Here is a 25,823-nt window from a genome sequence, read left to right on the forward strand (position 1 = left end):
AAATGAGAAGACAGGTATTCCTCAGGACATCTCCTGCTTCTGAACCACCACGTTTCCCACATAGGACAGAATGTCTTGTCCCCTGGAAGCATCCTTACCTTCCGAGGCACCGTGTAGCTAATGGGCACAACAAAGCCATCTGTGAGCTGCAGGACTCTGACCACCTCACAGGCCATCACATCCACTGCCAGCTTAGGTACCAGGGCTGCACCCCGGGACTTGGTCTCCATCAGACACTGGCTTACTGCATGGAAACAAAAGGCAATAGGGTAGATTCAGATTCCAACCTGCCACATTCTCACAGCGTACTGCATGCTGGGACATGTAGTTCTGCTGCACCTTAAAGAAAATGCTGCCTATATGGAAACACTTGGTCAGATTGAAGTGAGGACAGATGTAGGAGGCAAACTCTGAAGATAGGTTTGTCTGAAAAATATATTTTTCAAGATGCCTCAAAGAAACAAATTTAAGCCTATGAGCAGTAATCATAGAAATGCAGAAGAGGTTGGCAGATGAGGACTACTGGGTCCACCCAGTCTGCCTATTGCAGTCTTACCCCCTCCCCTCCTCTCACGTGCTTTGTGCACTGGACAGTAACGATCAGCATGGACCCTGTCCCAGGAGGAGTATCACCCAGAAGTAGCAGTATTAAATTTCTCTTACTCTGGGTCAGGGATGGTGTGGATGTGGACACCTCACAGCAGGTGATGACATTTTCTCCCTGAAATAAAAACACAGAGATAGTCACCCAGCAGGCAAAAAGCACAAATTCCCTTCCTGTGACCCATCTGTGTATTCTCTGCATGTATGTGTATATTTTCAGACCAGATCACATAACACATGACTGTAAATGGCATGAACTATTGCCCTCTCAAATGGAGACAGTCAGTCTTGAAGGATTAGGTAATAGTTCATGTGATGCCATCAAACTTCTCTCTGGAGATTTAAGGGTAATTTCATAAAGCAAATGTAGGCTGATACTTTGGTTTAACATATAGAACTTCAGGTGGGGACCGTGACATGGAAACTGTTGGTCATGCGGTAGCACAGAAGACACCATAATGTAGGGTGTCCACATCTCAAAATCTCCCAGCTCTCACTTACCAGATTTTATAAATACGTATGCAGGGTAATTTCATAATGCTTGTGCTAACAGTCATGTACTGATTATTTGTGTAATTAAGTAAAACAGTGGCATATATGTAAGGTTATGGGCTAAATGTGGTGCAAATGCCAGAATCCATATTCTGTAATTATGCATGTAACTCTAAACCACATCCCTGTTCTACCCCAAAATGCCCATGACCCTACCATTTCTGCACCCCCTTTTTAGGACCGGGCATAAATTTACACACATTAGTCCCAATGAAATCTAATTATTGCCAATAATTGCTTGTTAAAAAGCCAATTATTGGCACTAATTGGCTTCTTATTCTATTAAATTGTGCACGCAATTGGGGCCATGCCTAAATTTGCGCACACAATTCTTGGAAACCTTTATAGAATCAGGGAGTATGTGTGCACATATCCATGCAAAATTCCACCGCATATTTTCCACTGCGCATATTTGACGACAAACATACACAGGTGGAATCCGGGGGAAGCATGGGCAGGACTCCTATTTACAAATGTAACTTATAGAATATGTACTCCACATTCACCACAAATTTAAATCAGGAGGTTCTTAATACATCCAATGTGACAATACCCCTCCCCTGTTAATATTCGCTTTACCAAAGACCTCAGAGGTGCTACTTACTGAACTAGTTTTGAAAATCACCAAGATTTATGCACCGACCTCCTCATTGGTCTAAGGTGTATAACATTTTTCTCTATAATTTAAAAACTTTTTCAAGCTTTTTCTTTTTCTTTATATAACACGCTTCAGCTTTTCAATTTAAACATTTTTTTTTCAACAACTCTTCAATAAAGTTAATTAAATGAGAATACCCTTCTCAAAATGAAATCAGGAACATTCAGTCAGGGGATTACTTAATCCAACAGAGACTATGTTTCGCCCAGTGCCATTGAAACTAGGTAACTTTAAAAATGTTTTTTGTACATAATGAAGAGGGGGGTGGCGGCGGTTTGTAATCCCTGCCTTTATTATTGTAGGGGGTGTTCCTTGAGACAGGTATGTTCACCGAGTTTATCCTTGTTTCTACATTAGTGTATTTTTTGTTTTAAGCCTCGCTTACTATAGTTTTTCAGATTCATGGATCGGCGTTTTTTTGTTTTCTTTTACACTTGGTATTTTCCATGATGTCAGCACTGTTCTGTTCTCGTTTTTTTTTTTTTTTGGAGTGTTCCCATTTGTACGATTTTTTGTTACCTGCAAGTATGCATAGCTTCCGAGAACTTTTGAATAGATATGGAACTAAGTTTTTATAACTGGTTTTCACTTGTTTAGTGTCTTTTTAACACTCTTTTATGGTGTCTTAGATTCATCTTTAAACACCATATGTCATCATGAGCCAATAGAGCATCTCTCGACCGTCTTTAGTTTAGGTCCATTCCCTTCTCCCCTTGTTTTTCTTTTTTATGAGTTTGTTATTTAATTTATAAGTCCTTTGGCGGGCTAATGGTTCTACTAGCGAACAATACTGCTTTATATCATGCCTCATTATATTTATCTCTTTGATTTTATAGAGTTTGTACTTGGTGGAAATTTGGTTTTTAATCTCATAGAGTGCACCCTTGGTAGCTACCTTATCTGGTCAGTGCACTCTGCGGTAAGTTTTTATGCTTTTCACACATAAGACACCACAGTTTTTAAGTTTTTTGGTTCTTGCTCTTTGAAAATATTTTGATACATCTTTCTATACATTAGTCCACTGATATTCGTGTTTTTTGTTCTCACATATACAGTTTATGACGTATATACGGCATGTTTTTTCTGCCAATATGTCTGTTTTTAAACATAAAGTATACGTTTTATTTTAAATTTGTTTAAACATCTGTGTTTTAGTTTAAATATATGTGTTTTCGTTTTAAGTTAAGCTGTAAATGTTAAATCTATTTATTAATTATTTTTTATTTTGTATTCACTTTTATTACTTGATTAAATATGACATGTTTTTATACTATGTCACATATGTATGATACATTTATATGTTTTTTTAGAACACCATTTGTGACCCCTGAGGCAGGTACTTTGTTGTGTCACAACACGGACCGTGTCGGGTCCTTTGTATAACCAATAAAGCGTTTCTCAGCAACATCTCCTGAGTTGGTTTGGTCTGTGGTCAGCCTTTACTCCTCTTATGTGGTGCTGTTTGCCGAAACACGGCCTGTGTTGGGTCATTGATGTACAAGATTGAGTCTTTGATGTACAAGACTCCTCTGACACGTGTATCTCCAGAAATTAGGCATACACACATACGTGCTCACTCCTAACTTATAGGCGTGTATTTTCTCTGTTACACTAGTATTCTGTAAAGCAAAGTAGGTGCCTATGTTCCTATATAGAATAGGTTCCTACCAGGTGTCCAATTTAGAATTACCTCCTTACTGTATTTTATGAATCTACCAAATCCTCAGATGTTCTTCTGGGCTTTTTCAGGCCCAGGAATAAGTTAAATATAAACCTTAAACCAACACATTAAGTTAAATTTGCAACCTTGATTTCCAACATTGATGGACTTAACTGGGGAGAGATTATGTATTCACAAACACACTCGACCTAAGGGCAGAGTCAGTGGCTCATTCCACTCATTCCCACCTCACCTTAGGGAAGAAAAAGGGGCACAGTCCAAGCACAAAAAGAAGGGTGAGTATGAACAATTTTTTTAAATGTTTGAGAAAGCACACTGCCACCATTATTTGCAAGAAACTATTCTAGGTGCCCAGGTAGGAAATATGAAGGAAATAAAGTGGCATTATATAATGGAGGCAGATTTTCAGTTTACCCAGTTGTTCTTCCTAGATTTTCACTACAAACCCTACTTGATAGCTGCTCTCGCTCTTCTCTTTCCTTTGTTCTATATCTTAATCATGCTGGATTCTTGAATTCTGTCACTGTATCCTCCACTGGTAAAGCATTACTGGCACTTACCACCCATTCAATAAACAAGTATTTTCTCACATCTCCTCTGAGCCTCATCCTCACTGTTATGGTATAAGCCAATCATCAGAATTAAATGTGTAACATGATGTTGTGTTGGATCAGATACATATATATACACCAATATATTTGTGCAGCTCTTAAAAATACAATGCAGCAGAACTGGCTTTCATTCCAAAAGCCCTCTTCCCTCTCCCTTTGGAGAATATTTACAAGACAAAGGTACTGCTGCAGTGGCAGGGACCTCACCTTGCCTTTTCTCATTCCTTAAACAAAAGAGCTTCCTCTGCCCTCCCACCTAACAAAAGATGGACTAAGGTGGGCACCTGAATACCCCATTGAAAACAAAGAACTCAGGAAAAGCATAAACAGGACATTTGCTTGTCAAAGGTATACCTGCCCCTCCCATCAGCTTTCAGACATGTGCAGAAAGGAAGGACTTGTAATGTGTATCTGCCCCAGAGGACTGAGCAGGACATCAAAAGACCATTTGCCAGCAAATCCAGACTGTAAGTCTCGTGATGTCATAAGACATGAGACCAAGACTCAGGGGTCGTGTGCAGACATGAGACCAAGATACCACAATGCTTTGCAAATGCCCAAGGGTCGTGTGGAAACCAGGACAAAGATCCACATGGCATATCCTCCTGCAGCTTGCAAGGTATAAAAGGACAAGCTGTTTCCCAAGAGTCAGACTCTCTTCAGCTGCAAGCAACTCAGATGATCCACTTACTGCAGAAGCCCTGTTCCTGTCCTGCAAACATGTGCTTACCTAATGCTGTTCATACTGTGTAACAAGGACTTGTAAGTAACATAACTTTTGATCTAGACCTGCTACTTTGTTCTATTTTATGCACAAATTCTCTGTTCTAAGATCCTTTTTAAAACCTACCTCTCGTGTGCAATTGTATATTAAATCAACCTTTTTGAAGCTAATACGGTCTCTTTGTGTTCTGAGTATATGGTATCTTTTATATATACTTAATTTATTTAATTTATTGCAATTATCACCTTTGGTGATTGGTGGAGAAATTAATATCCTAAAACTTATAAATACAGCACCTGCTCTTAAATTATAAAGAGAGGCGAGTTGCTCTAGAGCTATTTTCCCCAAAATAAATCATTTCTTGTAACATCACCATCCTGCCTCATTTTCTATGGAATAAAATGTTACCAAGATGCCTCCTGCTAGCTGCTCTTCCCCTTCCCCATCCTAACCCTCTTGACATCCCTGTTACCTTTCCTGACAGAACCAACAGGCCAGTGTCTGGATCATACAACGGAATCAGAGTTCTGGAAAAAGAAAAAAAATACATATTTCTATAAATATTTCCATCACACATTGTGTACCAAAATAGCAACAAATTATGGAATGGATGAAAATATATTGCATTCCATGACCTACATCCTACCAATAACCTGGGTATTTTATTGATGCGTTTATCAACTGCCTTTATGAAGAGATTCATCCAAGAGAATAGGGGTCGAGGGCAGATATTTAGACAGGGACAAGATGGATAGTACAAAGTCATTTTCCATTAATAGATAGATGGCTAAACTGAAGGCAAGTTATATGTACAGTTAAATAAGATATAAAGGATTGGTCTAAGTTACAGGGTATGCAGCAAGCTAGTCCAGGTGCAGAGCGAGTGGAAAGTCAGTTACCACATGTATTTATCAGCAGCTAGTGGCAGAGGCAGACTGACAGGGATTTGGGCCCCCAGGCCAATAAGGGTCATGCCCTCCCCCAACCTCAAATCGAATAGACATTACTGGTTCTGCATTTGTTGTAATATTTGTAACTCACTTTAAACAAACACCTAATGTAGAACTATACAAAGGCATTATATCATGTTAGCTGTGCATCCGGAGTATACATTTCAAATGATCTGCATGTTTTGCTTTCTAAATGCTGCTGAGGCTCTGAAGCAGTTGTTCTCAACCTTTTTTTTTTTTTCAGTTGGGACACACCTAATGGACAATGCTCACATATGTGATACACCACATACATGACCCTCATGGCCCTTCGGTCTGAAACAGCATAGCAGTTCTTGTGAGTTAAATGTAACATGTTCTGTATCTACAATAATCCAACCTCCACACCAATAAAAGATGCAAATTACAACTAGGATATTTCTCCACGGAAGTCACCATACAAAAATCTATTCTGATTTTCATGTCATCTGAGCAATCCTATATAATAAAACACACCTCCAACATTCTGAAGCTGACTGCATGGCTGAGGCATTCCTGCTCTCTGTATCCATCTCCTGAATTGACATCACGTACTTCCAGGTTCGCACAAGCAGAAGTGACCAACCACACGAGGTTTCTCGGCTTCAGAATGTTGGAGGTGCATTCTATTAAATAGGATTGGCCAGTTCCTTGAAGCATAGCCAGAGCTCAGCGTCCTGCACAGTAATGCTCAGACACCAGAGAGAGAGGGGGGGGGGGGGGGCCTGACACCAGAGAGAGGGGGGTAGGGCATCTCTGTCACACACACTCTCTCTCACACAGTCCATGTCTTTCTCTCTCTCACTCTCACACACTGTCTCTCACACACTCTATGTCTCACACTGTATCACATTCACTCTCTATGTGTCACACAGTCACTCACACACTCTCTTGGTCTCATACACTCAGTCTCACAGAGAGTCTGTGTCTCACACACACTTTCTCTCTCGCACACACTGTATCTGTGTGAAAAACACACTCTCTCTCTCTCTCACTGGGTCTCACATACGGACTTGCACACACTCTCATTCTCACACACACACACACACTCTCTCTCTCTCTCACAGACACACTCACACCCGGACTCTCTCTCTCTCACACACACTTGCACATTCACTCTCTCTCAAACATACACACTCCGAGGAAAACCTTGCTAGCGCCCGTTTCATTTGTGTCAGAAACGGGCCTTTTTTACTAGTAACATCATAAATCTCTCCAATCCCAAGCACATCTAATATAATAAAACGCACCGTGAACGTTCTAATGAGGACAACGTTCTGTGAAGCCCTGAAACCCTGAAGCCATCTGACGTCACTGAAGCTGTAGGGTTCGTGGATTCGTGGTGTGAAGCCTTCAGCCAGCCAGCCGTCTCTGCCCCGCCCTCGCGAAAAAAACAAATCGGGAAGCGAAACGTCAGGGAAGGAGGCGGCGCTCCCGACGTCTAGCCTTCCCTTCGCTGTGTTCCGCCTTCAAAATAAGGCGGAACACCGCGAAGGGAAAGCTAGACGTCGGGAGCGCCGCCTCCTTCCTTGACGCTTCGCTGCACGAACCGCCACGGAGGTAAAGTTAAAAAGAATAATAAAAAAAAAAAAGGGATGCATGGATGCGAGGCATGGATGCGAAGGGGGGGGGGGGGAGAAGAGGGCGGGCCAGGCTGGGACATGGGAGAGAGAGTAGCATGGATGCGAGGGGGGGGGGTCATGGAAGGGCGAGAGGGGACTTGCTGGAAAAGGATGAATGGAGGCGGCAGGGGACAGAGGAGCATGGATGGGTATGGATTAGGAGGACAGGGCACAGGGAGAGAGGGGAATTACTGGAAATGGATGAATGGAGGGGGCAGGGGACAGAGGAGCATGGATGGCCATGGATTGGGAGGGCAGGACTCAGGGAGAGAGGGAAATTGCTGGATAGGGAAAAATGGAGGGGCCAGGTGACAGATGAGCATGGATTGGAAGGGCAGGACTCAGGGAGAGGGGAATTGCTGGATAGGGATGAATGGAGGGGACAGATGGGCATGGATGGATATGGATTGCAGAGCAGGCCTCAGGCAGAGAGGGGAAATGCTGGATAGGGAAAAATGGAGGGGCCAGGTGACAGAGGAGCATGGATGGGCATGGATTGGAAGGGCAGGACTCAGGAGAGGGGGAATTGCTGGATAGGGATGAATGGAGGGGACAGATGGGCATGGATGGATATGGATTGCAGAGCAGGCCTCAGGCAGAGAGGGGAAATGCTGGATAGGGAAAAATGGAGGGGCCAGGTGACAGAGGAGCATGGATGGGCATGGATTGGAAGGGCAGGACTCAGGAGAGGGGAATTGCTGCATAGGGATGAATGGAGGGGACAGATGGGCATGGATGGATATGGATTGCAGAGCAGGCCTCAGGCAGAGAGGGGAAATGCTAGATAGGAAAAAATGGAGGGCCCAGGTGACAGATGAGCATGGATGGGCATGGATTGGAAGGGCAGGAGTCAGGGAGAGGGGAATTGCTGGATAGGGATGAAGGGGGGGGACAGATGGGCATGGATGGATATGGATTGCAGAGCAGGCCTCAGGCAGAGAGGGGAAATGCTGGATAGGGATGAATGGAGGGGGGCAGGTGACAGACAAACATGGATGGCCATGGATTGGGAGGGCAGGGCTCAGGGACAGAGGGGAATTGCTGGAAAAGGATGAATGGAGGGGGCAGGGGACAGATGGCCATGGATTGGGAGGGCACGGCTCACACTCTCTCTCTCATATACAATGTCTTTCTGACTCTCACTCTCACACACTCTGTCTCACACTGTATCACATTCACTCTCTATGTGCCACACAGTCACTCAACACACTCGCTTGGTGTCATACACTCACTCTCACAGAGAATCTGTGTCTCACACACACTCTCTCTCTTGCCCACACACACACACTCTCTCTCACACTGTCTCACATACACACTTGCACACACTCTCATTCTCACACACACTCTCTCACAAACACACTCACACCCAGACTCACTCTCTCTCTCACACACTCACACTTTCACTCTGACTCTCAAACAGTCACTCTCACATACACTCTCCCAAACATACACACTCCAAGGAAAACCTTGCTAGCGCCCGTTTCATTTGTGTCAGAAACGGGCCTTTTTTACTAGTAACATCATAAATCTCTCCAATACCAAGCACATTGTGAAATAATACAAAACCTGAAAAAAAATCATAACATACTTGTAGCAAACATATCATATGACAGTAGAACTAATCTTATGATTCAAACAGCAAGAAACCTACTTATAAACAGGCAGCACTACAATTATTACACTGGGTCCTAGAACTCCAATATACCTACTACAGGTAAAACAGAACAGCTACAGATCTCTGTATATAAACTGCAAACAGAGTACTACACCTCAGTCATATTTTCTTGTTTAAATTTAGGAGATTAGAATAGAACTTATTCTGTATTGCTAATGAACTTATAAATTAAAGTAAAAGTGTGACTGTATTTAATATACACAACAGACTCTCACCAAATTCAGAACAAATGATCAGAAATAGAAATATGAAGGTAAAAATAGAACTGGGGACCCCAACTTGGCATGAACAGCAACACTGTAAATTTATTCTTCTTATACAAAGCTAACATTTTTCAGCAAATAAATTCAAAATAAAACAATATTTTCCCACCACACTGGTCCCAGTTTCTCTTTTCTGCTTTCCTGTTTGTGTTCTCTCTTTCCATTGGCTGTTGTCCATTTGTCATTTCTCCTCTCTCTTTCTGTCTTGCTCTATTCTCTCACTACATCGGTCTCTGACACACTTTCCCTTTTAGCTCTTTCCTCCTTTTTTTTTTCTTTTCTGCCCCTGTTCACTCAAATTTAACCCTCTCTCACACCTTCCAGTTCTCCATCTCCTTTTCACTTTTTCACCTATCAACTTTCCATCTCCTTCTCTTACTCTCTAGCTCTCCCATGTCCCATCTCACTCCTTTCCAAATTCCTATGACTTTCTTTCATCAACACTCCATTACAACATTTCTGAGCTCTGTACTCACTATCTTCCTCTCACTCATCAACTTCACAACACCCCATAGTCCCACCATTCCCAGTATCTCTCCTCCCACTGCCTACCCTCCACCCTTGTAGCCCAGCACCCCCCTCCTTCTCTCCTTTTCCTCTCCCAATCCTTGTAGCCTGATACCTCCTTGTTCATTCCACTCCATCCCTGTCCCATGTATCTCCCTCCCCCTGCCCCCAGGGTCCCACATCTCTCTCCCTCCTCTCCATCTTCAGGTCCATCATCTCTCCCCATCTCACTCTCCCTGCATTCCCAGGTCCCTCATCTCTCTCTATATCCTAAGGTCCCTCATCTCTCCCCATCTTCTTCCCTCTCCACTCCATTCCAGGTCCCTCATCTCTCTCTCTCTCTTTCCCTCCCTCTTGAACACTGCACAGGGTTCTGAGGTCATATATAATACTAATCAAAATATGGTTGTTCCCAGACATATAACCAACATTTCAAAATGTTTGGGAGTGCTAAATATAATACATATTACACTTCCCTACAATGAAGGAGTTTGCTCAATATTGGGGGGGGGGGGGGGGTCAGCACCCTCTGGCATCCACAGAGCTGGCTCCTAAGCTCCCAGGGGCTCAAGGAACAGCTTAAAGCATCCGAGAAGAATGTGTATGTCTGAGAGCACAGGGTGTAATACAGAGAGCCTCTCTAAGGACAGGCTGGACCCTGATGAACTGATTTGGAGCACAATCTGCTGCAAACACCTTCAGGTAGAGACTATGGGGGCAATTCTAAAACTTGGTGTCAAGATGTAGGCATCACAATGGGGTTTGTTAGGGGTGCACCTAAGCCTTTATAGAATACTAGCACAAAGCTACACTGGTGTGCCAAAATTTAGGCCAATGGCACATGCACAATGCAACGCATGCAACTAACAGTATTCCATAAGCTGTGTGTGTTACTTGGTGACATGCCCATGCTTCACCCACATGTATGCCCCCTTGAAGTTATGTGCTAAGTGATGTCTTATAATAGTGCCAAGCAATTAAGCAAGTAACTGCAAATTACTGGTGCCTCTAATGTGCATAATGCTATTATTCTATAACATATGTACACACTTGGGAGCCCTTTTCCTAAGCCGCGGTGAGGTAGCGTGTGCCAAATCAACCCCACCGCAGGGGTAGCACAGGTGCCCTGCAGTAGTTTTGAAGTTGGTGCACGCAGTTTCCCACAGTAGAAAATAATTTTCTATCGCAGGGGCATGCTGCCTGATTACTGCAGGAGTAGCGCGTGAGCCTTTACCATCAAGTAATTAGGTGGCGTTAAGGGCTCAGGCAGTAAATAGCCATGCACTACTTTTCATTTTAGCAACGGCCATTTACTGCCCCATTTAAAAAAGGCTTTTTCCCCAGCTGCGGTAAAAAATGGTCCAGTGCTCGCCAATTTCACACGCTCACACTAGCTCAGGCCACTTTTTACTGTGGCTTAGTAAAAGAGGACCTTGGAGTCTAACATTAGGCGCCAAGTTATAAGATGAGGGGGTATGGCCAAAGCTGATGTTTGGGAATGGATTTGGGAGGAGCAGAACTGTACAATGGGTGTGGGCTTGGGAGAGGTAGAACTGTAGGAGGGGCATGGCTTGGGGGCAAGGGCATACCAAGCACTTAAGTGCTAACATTATACAGCAGCACTTAAGTTACATATTTAGGTGCAAACATTTACACCAGCCTTTGACATGGAAATGCCAACTTACAGGAATTACAGGCATAATTGCTGATACAGAATTTGCACTTATCCCAGGATTCTACATATCGAGTCTTAATTTCCGCACAGAAATTGAAGCGTATTCTATAACAATGCGCATAACTTAAGTGGTTAACTAATCAGCACTGTTAATTGGATGTTAACAAGCAATTGCCAGCACTAATTAGCATTGAGATTTACGCGCACAACTCGTTAAGTGTATTCTATAACATGGTGCGCCTAAATTCTAAGTCGCATAGTTGAAAAGGGGGTGTGGTCATGGTTGGGGCGTGGGCGTTTCTAAAATCTATGTGCATTATTACAGAATACACTCAATTTAATGGCCTAAATGGATGCAACCAAATTTAGTTGCATGGCGAGCCACTTGGTGTATTCTATATACCGCGTAGAAATTTAATTCTATTCTATAAAATGTAGGCACACTTTAGAGAATACGCCTAATTTTTTTCCGCACGCATTTTTCCGGTGCCATATATAGAATCTAGCCCTTAGCGTGCATTATCCTAGCACCTAACTTTAGCCAACTTTTATAGAATTACCTCCATGAGGCACGTGTACTGAAATGCTATTTTGTGCATAAATATACTTTTATTGTATAATAAGCATGCCAGAGTCCACTTCTTTACTGCTTATAACTTTACACCTCTCCCTCAGCTCCTCATTTTCTGTACCCTTTAAAAAAAATGTATTTTACCAAATTATTACAATGTCAGAACTCTTGGTTGGTGAGCTCTTGAACCGTCGCTGTGGAACACTGAGCTGTTGTAGGGCCAGTGGTCCAAGAGACAGTGGGCAAAGCACGTTGGGGAGCACCCGGGCTGGCAGGAAGGTTTGCGGTCAACCCAGAGAGGCTGGCGCGATGGAGACCCGAAGGCGGCTCTGAAAAAAAGCCCTTGTTAGCAGGACTGGTGAACTAGGGCCTGGAGTGGCTCAGAAAAGAGCCCTTGGAGCAGGTCAGAAGCAGAAATATTGCAGCAAGGCTGAGGCAGGAATGCAGAGGCAACACGAGCAGTTGTGAAGGCATTGTGGGAAGGGCTCAAGGCTCCAAAAAGATGCCCGCAGGAGTAACATCAGGAGGTGCCCAGAATTCTTCCAGCTGCAGTTCCTTTAAAAATGTTACCAGTCGGTGCATGTGCGCCTAAGGACTAGCGCTGCCGGCAGGGAAGTCATCAGACAAGCGTCCTGGAGTAGGATCAATTACACTAGAGGCAAGTCATGGGACCCTCTGGAGAGAACACTGAACCCCTCCCTGACCCTCACTAAGGGCAGCCAGTAATTCAGGGTGCAGGACATGGCTTGGACTGTGACATACAACAAGTATTACAAAACTTGAAAGGAAAAACCACGAACACCACTTATATCATAATATACGAAAGAGAAGAATTAAGAAAATAATCAATAAATTGAAATCCATTAATTTAGACCACAATAGAAGGAGAATTCCAATCCAAATGCTCAGGAAAAAGCAATGAAGGACATATAAAGAAAAGAAGACGACAAAAAAAATAGAATAATTCCTGTACCCAACTCATTATGAATCCAACTATCTCCTTCACAAAAGCTGGAAAAAGTTCTGGCAGTTCATGCTCACAAAAAGCAGAGAACGGACATTAACCCCCTACTTCTTTAAAGGGTGCTTTGTAATGGACACATCCAACTGCAGTGAGCATCTTAATCAATTACCCCAATTAGCGCCAATAATTGACTTTTTAACAAGCTGTTATTGGCGCTAATTGGAATCAAGATGTAAGTGTGTAAATGCAGGTGCATGATCCATGCTTAAATTTTACGTGCTTCCCCAAAAAAGGGAAATGGAAATGAGAGGGTCTTGGGCAGTTCGGGGCGGATCATGGGCGTGGGTTTTGGTTATGTGCACAAGTATAGAATAAGGGAGCTCCACGCTTAAATTCAGGCGCAGGTATTTGCACTGCATTTTTGTTGGTGCAAACAGACACGCCTAAATTTAAGCGTGACTCCAGGACTTAAGCACTATTCTATAAATTGCGCCTAACTTTAGGCTCAGCTTATAGAATAGCGCTCAGCACCATTTATAGAATCTAGTCCTAAATCCTCAACAGCTGTGATTGCAGAAGAGTGGGATTAACCTTTTACTCCTCTTTAGACCTGGAGTTAAAGCCTCAGCACTAGAACATTCTGCACTCAGCTTCAGGTCTGTTCACTTTTCTGCATCTGCATTGAATAACTAGTACAGTACCTTTATTACCTGGGATTTAAATGAACTGTGTGCTGGTGTCTACTAAAATCTCTGTGCACAGTTAGCTTTTGCGCAAAACTCACTCAAACATAGGGAACCCAACACTGCACTCAAAATTGTGAACAGAAGCTGTGCCAAAATCCTTCTGCAGTTTATTACAATCGTCCACCGAGTGTCAGCAAGTATTAACCCACCTAAAGTGCACTGCACTTGTCTATTATTATACCCCAAATGCCCTTACCCTATATTTGCCACATTAAATCACACTTCACAGGTCTCTTCCCCTGCAGCATCACCAGCTGGTCTGGGGGGACTGAAACTCAGGTCTCCTCAATGCCATGAAGCCACCCAGCCAGCCCCACTGCTGCTCATTTTTCGCATCTTTTCAGAACATTAGTTGTTTGCAAAAAAGGACAGATTGGCTAGTCCGGATTTTACTTCCACAATGGAAGTAAAACCCGGACTAGCTCAATCTGTCCTCTTTTTTTTTTTTCTGGAGCCAGGTAACACTACATTGGCAATAGACGTTCTGAATTTGAATGAAGCAGTGCATTCCCTGTGTTAATCCACTTGGATATACAGAAATAAATGTCAAACAGTTGGTAGGTGTTACCTTTTAACTGGGTTAAATACATATATTTCTTCTTAGCTGGCCTGTTGAAAGGGCCATGGCCTCAGTGAAATCACAAATGAATAGAAGCTGGGTCCATGTTTTTCTCACTGGCAAACACCAGAGGGCACTCTTGGAACAGACATTAATAGATGGCTTCAGACTAGAAGGCAAGCCCAACAGACTGCTGAGTTGGGGTTTTTTGTTCGTTTGCATTAATTTCAAACGAGGCATACATAACAAGCTCTAGGTGTAATATTACAGCAAAAGGCAAGATACAGTATCAACAAGGCGCACAAGCAGTCGTAATTCTATGAAACCTCAACGTTTTATACCAAGAAAAAAAATATATATAAAAAAAAACAAAACCACACAAAATAAAACCTGACACCATGGTCCAGTTATTAAACTGGTCCTTCAATGATCCCCATATCTTTGTCTACTTAGTGAGGGACCTACAAACAGCAGTGAGATATTCCATATCATATAGATATAATGCAACTTACATAACCATTTACTCATTGAAGGTACTGTACCACAGCTGTCTTCCATGAGGCTGCAAGGAATGCATCAGCACTGATCTAGCTGGGAACTGGCTTATGGGATACCCAGGAATTGGCTTATCAGACTGCTGAGATTTAATTGAAAGAGTTACCTCTCAAAATATACTGAGGTTAGTTCATCTCTTTTTAAGCCACCATTCCTAATTTTTTCAGTAAAATAAAATAAAATTTCACTTTTGGGGTTTGCACAGAAGCCAGCTGGCTCCAGATGTGCCTGAAGGGTTTTCACCCATATCTAGGTTTCCCCCACTGCATACAGGGACCTGTAGTTCTAATTTTCCAATTGCATTCTCTAAGAAAAGCAAGACAAGCCCCTGTATGCCATGTAATATGCTCAGGACTGGATCAACACTGTCAGATAAATCTGGAGCCAAGTGGCTACCCTGAAGAACGGATAGAATGAATTCCCTATATCAGGGGTTCTTAGTCCAGTCCTCAGGACATACCCAGTCAGTCAGTTTTTCAGGATATCCACAATGAATACGTATAATACAAATATTAGGGTAAATGTTATACAATAGTCGTACTACTTGTATCCACCACAGTTATAACAACAACTATTTCAGAATATCAATCCTTATTATATCAAAACCATCCATTAATAAAATATTACAATCTTGAAATCTAACACTTATTTTATATAGATTAGAACAGCAAAGTGTTAAGATTTCAAGATTGTAATATTTTTATTAATGGATGGTTTTGATATATAAGGAACTGGCAAAAGAATCAGTTGGCCCGCTGGATGACCGAGGGTGGAAAGGGGCGATCAAAGAAGATAAAGATGTAGTGGAGAGATTGAATGAATTCTTGCTTTGGTCTTCACCGAGGAAGATTTGGATGGGATACTGGTGTCGGAAATGGTATTTCAAGCGGACGAGTCCGGAGAAACTTACTGACTTCACGGTAAACCTGGACGACGTAATGGGGCAGTTCAGCAAACTGAAGAGTAGCAAATCTCCTGGACCAGATGGTATTCATCCTAGAGTACTGATAGAACTGAAAAATGAGCTTGCGGAGCTACTGTTAGTGATATGCAATTTATCCTTACAATCAAGCATGGTACCGGAAGATTGGAGGGTGGCCATGTAACGCCGATTTTTTAAAAAGGTTCCAGGGGAGATCCGGGAATTATAGACCGGTGAGTTCTGACATCGGGCCGGGGAAAATGGTAGAGGCTATTATCAAAAACAAAATTACAGAGCACATCCAAGGACATGGATTACTGAGACCAAGTCAGCATGGCTTTTGTGTGGTGAAATCTTGCCTGACCAATTTACTTCAAATCTTTGAAGGAGTAAACAAACATGTGGACAAAGGGGAGCCGGTTGATATTTTGTATCTGGATTTTCAAAAGGCGTTTGACAAGGTACCTCATGAAAGGCTACAGAGGAAATTGGAGGGTCATGGGATAGGAGGAAATGTCCTATTGTGGATTAAAAACTGGTTGAAGGATAGAAAACAGAGAGTGGGGTTAAACGGGCAGTATTCACAATGGAGAAGGGTAATTAGTGGGGCTCCTCAGGGGTCTGTGCTGGGGCCACTGCTTTTTAATGTATTTATAAATGATTTAGAGATGAGAGTAACTAGCGAGGTAATTAAATTTGCTGATGATACAAAGTTATTCAAAGTCATTAACTCGCGAAAGGATTGTGAAAAATTACAAGAGGACCTTACGAGACTGGGCATCTAAATGGCAGATGATGTTTAATGTGAGCAAGTGCAAAGTGATGCATGTGGGAAAGAGGAACCCGAATTATAGCTACGTCATGCAAGGTTCCACGTTAGGAGTCACGGACCAAGAAAGGGATCTATGTGTCGTCATTGATGCTACGTTGAAACCTTCTGCTCAGTGTGCTGCTGCGGCTAAGAAAGCAAATAGAATGTTAGCTATTACTAGGAAAGGAATGGAAAATAAAAATGAGGATATTATAATGCCTTTGTATCGCTCCATGGTGCGACAGCACCTCAATATTGTGTTCAATTCTGGTCACACGCATCTCAAAAAAGATATAGTGGAATTAGAAAAGGTGCAGAGAAGGGTGATGAAAATGATAAAGGGATGGGACGACTTCCCTATGAGGAAAGGCTAAAGCGGCTAGGGCTCTTCAGCTTGGAGAAAAGGCGGCTGAGGGGGAGATATGATAAAGGTCTATAAAATGATGAGTGGAGTTGAAGAGGTAGAACGTGAAGCGTCTGCTTACGCTTTCCAAAAATACTAGGACTAGGGGGTATGCGATGAAGCTACAATGTAGTAAATTTAAAACTAATCGGAGAAAATGTTTCTTCACTCAATGTGTAATTAAACTCTGGAATTCATTGCCAGAGTTTAAAAAGAGTTTGGACGGCTTCCTAAAGGAAAAGTCCATAGACCATTATTAAATGGACTTGGGGAAAATCCACTATTTCTGGGATGAGCAGTATAAAATGTTTTGTACTTTTCTGGGATCTTGCAGGTACTTGTGACCTGGATTGGCCACTGTTGGAAACAGGATGCTGGGCTTGATGGACCTTTGGTCTTTCCCAGTATGGCAATACTTATGCACTCCAGGCAAAGATTTTGCCTTCTTCACACCAGTATGAGGAATATGCATGCACAACTGGAGTGAGATGTCATGGCAGCCATTTTAGACTGGCACTGCAAGGGACAGGATTGAGGGGGCTGCACTCCTGCCCCCAATGACCACTGCTAGACCACCAGGTTTACAGGTAGGTCCAGGAGGGCAGAGCTGCCAAGGGGTCCCAATTTTTGAGAGGGAGATATTTGTACACGCCTCCAGCCCTGCCCCACTTTGCATTGACTCCACCCACTCTACATAGTTCCGCCCCCTGGCACACCTCAAACCCGCAGCCAATTCAGAAAATATTTTATTTAATAGCATAATATCCTTTTCAATTAGCTTTCAGAGGCCAAAACTTCCAGCCTCAGGTCAGTATAATACTGTTATGGTATCCTCTCCTGACCTGAGGAAGGAAGTGTTGGTTTCTGAAAGCTAATGAAAAATGTTTTAATATTAGTGAAGGTATCATCTTATTTTCTACTTTGTGTTTTATTTGCATTTATTAAACTTTATTAACACAGCTACCACATTACTTTATCCTAAATTAAAAATAAAATTATTTTCTTTACCTTTGTTGTCTGGCCATTTTCTTTTTCTAATTGTGTTGCTCCCAGTCTCTTGATTCTACTTTCCTTCGTCTTTCTCTTGCCAGGGTTTCCTGTCCATTCATCATTTTTCTCTCCCTTTTCTTTGTTTTCTTCAATATTTTTCTGCCTCTCTCTCTGTCCAGATAATTCATTCTTACTATCCATTCTTTAATTTCCTTCTTTTTACTTCATCTACCTATGGCTTTTCATCTTTTCCTCACCCTTGTTCTCCACATGCCCTTTCCTCTTATTCTCCAGTCTTTCACTACACTGTCCTCTCCCCCTTTCCATCTAGCAGCTCCCCTCTTTCTCTCCCCATCCTTCCAGTGTCTCCCCTCTTTCTTTCTGCATCCTTCCAGCCAGCGTCTCCTTTTTCTCCCTACCCTTCCATCCAGCATCTTCCCTCTTTCTCTCCCCATCCTTCCACCCATCTACCCTCTTCTCCTGATCCTTCCATCTGGTGTCTCTCTCTCCCCCTCCTTCTATCCAGTGTCTCTCTCTCCCCCTCCTTCTATCCAGTGTCTCTATCTCTCTACTCTTTTCTGTTCAGTGTCCCCCCTCTCTCTCTCTCTCTCTCCACATCCTTCCAGTCTCTCCCCTTTCTCTCTGCATCCTTTCATCCATCTCCCCTCTTTCTCTCCCTATCCTTCTATCCAGTGTCTTCTCTCTTTCTTTCTCTCCATATCCTTTCATCCAGTGTCTTTCTCTCCCCATCCTTCCGTCTTCCCTCTTTCTCTCCTTATCCTTCCATCCGTCTACCCCTCTCCCGATCCTTCCATCCGTTTACCCCCTCTCCCAATCCTTCCATCCAGTGTCTCTCTCTCTATCCCCTTCTTTCCATCCAGTCTCTCTCTCTCTACCCTTTTCCATTCATCATGTCCCCCACTCTCTCTCTCCCCATCCTTCAATGTCTCTCCTGTTTATCTCCCTAACCTTCCTTCCAGCATCTTCGCTCTTTATGCTCTCAGCCAGGATCCCCCCCTTCTACCCATCTTCAGCAGCTTTTCTCTTTCTCCAGCCCTTCTCCATGTCTCCTCCTTCTCTCCCCATCTTCCCACTCTCTCCATTCTACCTGCCTCCCACTCCCCCTTCCACCCGAAAACCATTTCCTGGCCACTGCTGCTTCTCCTGTTGAGCAGCAGCAGCCGCAACAACAACAACAACAACAAAAAAGAACAAACAAAAAAAATTAAAAAAGCAAGTGCGGGGCCGCAGGCAGCCTTCAAGCATGGGCTGTCGGCGCTGCAGCCGCTCCTCTCTCTGTCCCCGGAGTGGAGAAGGAAATCAATGTCAACTTCCTGCTCCTCCGGGGGCAGAGAGAGGAGAAAGGAGCGGCTGCAGCGCAGACAGCCCATGCTTGAAGGCTGCTGCGGCCCCGCTCTTGCCTTTATTTTTTTTGGTCGCGGCTGCTGCTGCTGGAGAAGAGGAGAAGCAGCAGCGGCCAGAAAATTAATACCAAGTGGAAGGGGGAGCTGCCAACGCTGTGTCTCAGCGGGAGACTTTCCCGCTTTGGCGGGAGTGGGGGAGACTTGGCAGGTCTGGGAGGGTTCCAGGGGGACTTTTCCTTTGGACTTGGGGAGGGGAAGGAAGGAGGGGCCATTGTCTGAGTGCTCAGGGGCTCTTAAAAAATAGTTATGCAGGCGCCATCCTGATATTCAGTGCCGGCATCTGCATAGCTAAGTGGCCTTATTTAGGACAGCTTTTCAGTTGTCCTAAATTAAGCTGCTTAGCTATACGGGTGCCAGCATTGAATATTGCCAGCAGCACCCGCATAATCTCGGCCCCCAGCACCGCCCCTGACCTGCCTACTTTTCGTTTAGGCAGTCTGTGGGGATATTCAGTGGCACTCTCTGGTTAAATGCCGCTGAATATCTCCACTTAGGTGGGGGGGAGGGGATGCAAATTCAGCGGCCAGGAGAGGCTGCTGCCCGCTTAAATTATATATATATATATATACACACACACACACACACACACGGTAACTGAAAATTTATATCAGCTACATAAAAACATAGGAGGAACACAGAGAGGGGCATAATTGAACGGGGCGCCCAAGTTTTCCTGAGGGCATCCTCGCAGGACGTCCTCGGGAAGGGGCAGGGAAACCTGTAATATCGAAACAAGATGGGCGTCCATCTTTCGTTTCAATAATACGGTCAGGGACGCCCAAATCTTAACATTTAGGTTGTCCTTAGAGATGGTCGTCCCCGGTTCTCAGCGATAATGGAAATCGAGGATGCCCATCTAAGAAACGACCAAATCCAAGCCATTTGGTCGTGGGAGGAGCCAGCATTCGCAGTGCACTGGTCCCTCTCACATGCCAGGACACCAACTGGGCACCCTAGGGGGCACTGCAGTGGACTTCAAAAAAGCTCCCAGGTGCATAGCTCCCTTACCTTGGGTGCTGAGCCCCCCAAAACCCACTACCCACAACTGTACACCACTATCATAGCCCTAAGGGGTGAAGGGGGGCACCTAGATATGGGTACAGTGGGTTTCTGGTGGGTTTTGAAGGGCTCACATTTACCACCACAAGTGTAACAGGTAGGGGGGGGGGTGGGCCTGGGTCCGCCTGCCTGAAGTGCACTGCACCCACTAAAACTGCTCCAGGGACCTGCATACTGCTGTGATGGAGCTGGGTATGACATTTGAGGCTGGCATAGAGGCTGTCAAAAAAAAAATTTTAAGTTGATTTTTAGGGTGGGAGGGGGTTGGTGACCACTGGGGGAGTAAGGGGAGGTCATCCCCAATTCCCTCCGGTGGTCATCTGGTCAGTTTGGGCTCCTTTTTGAAGCTTGGCTGCAATAAAAATGACCAAGTAAAGTCGGCCAAGTGCTCGTCAGGGACACCCTTCTTTTTTCCATTATCGGCCAAGGACGCCCATGTGTTAAGCACGCCCCAATCCTGCCTGCGCTATGCTTTCGATATGCCCATGTGAACTTTGGACGTCCTCGCGACAGAGTTGAGGACACCCCAAATCGGCTTTCGATTATGCCGATTTGGGTAACCCTGGGAGAAGGACGCCTATCTCTTTCGAAAATAAGCCTGAGAGTCGCTATAAAAAAATAGCAAAGCAAATAAATCTTTTCTTTCAAGATATAGGTTTTTTAAAATGTTTTTTTAAAGGGGGGGGGGGGGTTGCTTTTGGTTATTAAACCTTTCAAGTACCTGCCTTTAAATTACTGAAAGATATAACTCAGTTTTAGCTGTTACATCCCTACAGCAGGGTTTCTTAACCAGTGGTGCCCCCACCCCCACAGGGTGCAGGAAGAAGTCAAATGGAAAGGGGAGGCAATTTACTGAAACTAGACAGAGTGAAGGCAATTATTTGGAGTATAACTGTTCTACTGTACTTTTTGTGACATATTAGCAGTTAGCACTGTTATGTTTATTTCAAGACTTAGCTGCAACATAACAGCTGCCAGTAATCACTAGTGGGTACGTGATTTAGGAAGGGGGTACGAAGGTTTCATTAATCAATTAAAGGAGAGCAGGAATCAAAAGAGATTAAGAACCCCTGCCTTAGAAGCTGGGACCTTATATCCCTGTAAAAGAAAGATTTGTTTGCTTATACCTTTAGCTTCACTGTTGTTTATGGTGACTTTGCATTTCTCTAATGTTTTTATGTAGCTGGTGTTGTAATTTTGGAGTTAGATTATCCTCTGTGTCTTTTGAACAGTGTGTACTATACTGTAAGGGCATCATTAGGTTGCTCAGATGCCTTTTCAGGTAATATTACATGTTCCCACTTTGTTGGTTCAAATCTGCCAATAAGAAACAAAGTCAGATCGTCAAGATCCTACTTAAACCTACACTACCAAAATTGCAAAGGACTGAAATACAAAACAACTTACGCATCCGGCTTCTCCTACATAGGCGCAAAACTATGGAATGGCCTCCCAAAAGCTGTGAAAACAATCCACGACCACGTGAACTTCAGGAAATCACTAAAAACCAACCTCTTCAAAATGGCTTACCCCAACGACCCCACGTAAACCTCTTCACCCAGCAACATAGCAAGACTATAATCGTACTGGACAACACGCAATCTTCATCCCTTCTGACCCTCCACTTATACCTCATACGATCACTATACAACCTTGTATCTGTTATCAACTGACTAGGCAAACGCCTCTGACGGTACTATGTAAGCCACATTGAGCCTGCAAATACGTGGGAAAATGTGGGGTACAAATGCAACAAATAAAATAAAATATAAAAATAAATATTAGTCAGTCTAGTGTTATAGACAGGAGAAAATCAACATCTCCCTTAACCAGGCACATCTGTATCTTTTATTCTGCCTTGATGTTAATTTTTTTCTCTCTCACTGACATATATAAGGTTTTTACATTGTTACATCATTCTTGAGACTCCACTGTTTGTTTGGGGGTTTCTTTTTCCACTTCTCTTCCTCCCTCCTCCTTTTTCTCTCTTCTCGTCACTTACTGTACTTCTGCATTTGACATGTTTCGTTTTTTTTGCTGTTCTGATTTTTAAATGTTTGTTTTTAATTTTGCTGCTCTGGTTCGCACTCCCAGGTCTCTCATACAAGTAGGTGGTTAAAATTGATGGTCCAGATTCAAGAAAAATCAATTACCAGCCATTGGCAGAGGCAATAGTGCTGAAACATGTTGATTGAACTCTTGTACTGGATGTGGACTTCCACCTCGATTTGACCTCTGCTTTTAATATTGTTCACTTCAATAAAATTGTTTTATTGCTCCTACTAGTTCCTTCTTTCCTTACTTATGCATTTTGATACTATAAGCAGAAAAAAATAACACAGTTTGAGCTTCTGCAGTTATTGTCACTGCACAGTAATGGAGTAGATTTTTAAAAAATGCTTTTCGACTAGTATATATTCACTGTGGCGTGATCTGGGAGGCAGCAGTCCAGGCATGGATTGTAATTAATTTAGCACACTGCAGAAAAGCTGTGACCAATACTGCCTGAAAATTAAAAGCCGCTTCCACAGGCGTTCTCCACAACCTTTGAATGATCTCTGCTGTTTCCAGATGTGCCTGCCAGCTTCCTGTCACCCAATCCTGCAGCTGGAATTACAACATAGGGGCACTGCTTTTAATTTATGGTCATCTCTGGCCTTCCTCATACAGGGGAAAACCAACATCTCCCTTAACCAGGCACATCTGTATCTTTGATTCTGCCTTCTGTGCAAATCCTTCCCAGCATTCATCAGGAAATCTTTCCTCTGTCCTTCCCATCCGGCTCTCATCAGGGACTCACATTTCCCTCTTACTTTAGGTCTTCTGGTTCTTATTAGTGTTTTGTCACACACAGCCTCTCTCTCCTTACTCCTTAGCTGGCTCTTATCATGGAACTCTCCTGCCCACCTCCTTATACCTTCCCATCTAGTTCTCAGGAATTCATCACACACACCTCCACTATCTCTGCTTTCTCTCACATCCTCTGCTATATATGAACCAGGACTGGCAACAAACTCCTTGTCAAGAGGGCGTGAACTAGCAAGACACGCGTGTGAATATTTATTTAAAAGCACTTACAAACCTCCTTCCCAGCACTAAAAGCAGTACCGCCCAAAGCGGTGTACATTGTAAAGCAATATAAGAATCTAAATATACAATTAAAGCAAAACCGTTAAATAAAACATAATATGCATCCCATAAGTACATAAGTATTGCCATACTGGGACAGACGAAAGGTCCATCAAGCACAGCATCCTGTTTCCAACAGTGGCCAATCCAGGTCACAAATACCTGTCAAGATCCCAAAAAGTACAAAACATTTTATGCTGCTTATTTTAATAATGGTCTATGGACTTTTCCTTTAGGAAGCCGTCCAAACCTTTTTTAAAACCCTGTTAAGCTAACCGCCTTTAAAACAGTCTCTGGCAACAAATTCCAGAGCTTAACTACACATTCAGTGAAGAAAACGTTTCTCCGATTCGTTTTAAATGTACTACTTTGTAGCTTCATCGAATGCCCCCTAGTCCTAGTATTTTTGGAAAGAGTAAACAGACGCTTCACGTCTACCCATTCCACTCCACTCATTATTTTGTAGACCTCTATCATATCTCCCCTCAGCCACCTTTTCTCCAAGCTGAAAAGCCCTAGCCGCTTTAGCCTTTTCTCATAGGGAAGTCCTCCCATCCCCTTTATCATTTTTGTCGCCCTTCTCTGCATCTTTTCTAATTCCACTATATCTTTTTTGAGATGCGGCGACCAGAATTGAACACAGTACCAGCAATGATGCACTTCACTAATAAATGAGCAGACCCCTCCTAACCAGACTCAGCCCTTAAGGAAGCAGCAGAACCAAACTAGGGCTCTTTAAGACCAAACTAGGGGCCACAGAGCGAGAGCATGATTTCTTGTCTTTCCTATTTTTACTGGATTTCTTCTCTTTTTCTCTGTCTATACAGTTTTATTATAAACCGCCTGGATGGCTCGTCTTATAGGCTGTATATCAAATAAAAGTCACCCTGAACCTTGATTTCTGTAGCTGGCCACTAAGAGGCGCCAGGACAACCTAATTGTCCTAATCCAGTATCTCTGTATTTCTGATCTGAAGAAGTGATGTGGTAGCTGTGTTAGTCCACTTTTAGAGGTAATAAATAGAAATAAAACAAAACATAGAAAAGAAAATAAGATGATACCTTTTTTATTGGACTAACTTAATACATTTTTTGATTAGCTTTTGAAGGTAACCCTTCTTCAGTTCAGAAGGGTTACCTTCGAAAGTTAATCAAACAATGTATTGTCAGTACAAAAAAAAGGTATCATCTTATTTTCTTTTCTATATTTTAAGTCTGTTTATTACTTTTAAAAGTGGATTGACACAGCTACCACACCACTTTACTCTGTATTTACAAAAGCACTGCCAGCTCTCTCCTGTATCCCCTCTATGCCTGTGAAAGCCCCCAACCCTACCTTTGGCCGTAAGAGCTATGATCCCAGGAATTTCTAACTGTGGAAGCTGTAAGCCCTGGGCCCTGCCCCTCTCTAGCTGTGAGAACAGGACTCAGGGCTGTCTGCACTTGTCTGGGATTTATGGCTTCCCATGTCACAGCATCTAATATACAGCATGAGGCTGACATGTTTACAGAGGTTTCTCCTTTCTCTTCTGATCTCACCTCCCTTGGGAACACCAGCTCACATCACTCTTGCCCGATGAAGCTGCAAGAATCAACCTTTTCTCCCACCCAACACCCTCTTTTTATTGCTTCATGTTTTAAATATAAATATCAGCAAACAGATAGCAACCTTCTTACCAAAGGTTCTCACCTATAGAATGCATATTGATTTGATTTATTCATTTGATATAATCAATTTATACCTGAAGGCACCAAAGTGACTCGCAATAAAGCAATTACAGGTTTATCATATAAAATACAGAAATACTAGGAAAATCAATCACTCCACAAATAAACAGACTAAACCAGGAAATGTTAAAACAAGAGGAAAAAATAAATAACATGGACTTAAAAATTGTTAAACTGGAACAGACAGAAGAACAAAAAGATTTGGATATGAAAAGATTGCTTACCCAACAGGAGGTTATGATTAAAGATTTGACTTCATTGAGAAGAAAAACTGAACTGCTTGAGAACAATATTAGAAGCAATAATTTACGTTTGATAAATTTTCCTAAACAAACTGTTATATCTCCCAGGGAAATGTTAAAAAAATACATAATGGAAATTTTAGGTGTAGGGGAGGACTTAATTCCTCCTTTCTCCCAAGTGT

The 25,823-nt window shown here is 43.0% G+C and overlaps 1 protein-coding gene across 3 annotated transcripts in view; it reads right to left on the bottom strand.

The window, feature by feature from the left end:
* The window catches only part of LOC115476269 (mitochondrial import inner membrane translocase subunit TIM16-like), a 619,296-nt gene that overhangs the window by 80,622 nt on the left and 512,851 nt on the right, over positions 1-25,823 (bottom strand). For all 3 annotated transcript variants that reach the window (XM_030212554.1, XM_030212552.1, XM_030212550.1), the window contains exons 10-12: positions 5,302-5,356; positions 664-721; positions 99-244 (exon numbers count right to left, since the gene is read on the bottom strand). In XM_030212554.1, coding sequence (XP_030068414.1) covers positions 99-244; positions 664-721; positions 5,302-5,356 — 259 coding nt within the window. The remainder of the gene's footprint in view (positions 1-98; positions 245-663; positions 722-5,301; positions 5,357-25,823) is intronic.

Source organism: Microcaecilia unicolor, chromosome 8 (assembly GCF_901765095.1).
Source record: "Microcaecilia unicolor chromosome 8, aMicUni1.1, whole genome shotgun sequence".
In the NCBI taxonomy this organism is placed as follows: Eukaryota; Metazoa; Chordata; class Amphibia; order Gymnophiona; family Siphonopidae; genus Microcaecilia; species Microcaecilia unicolor.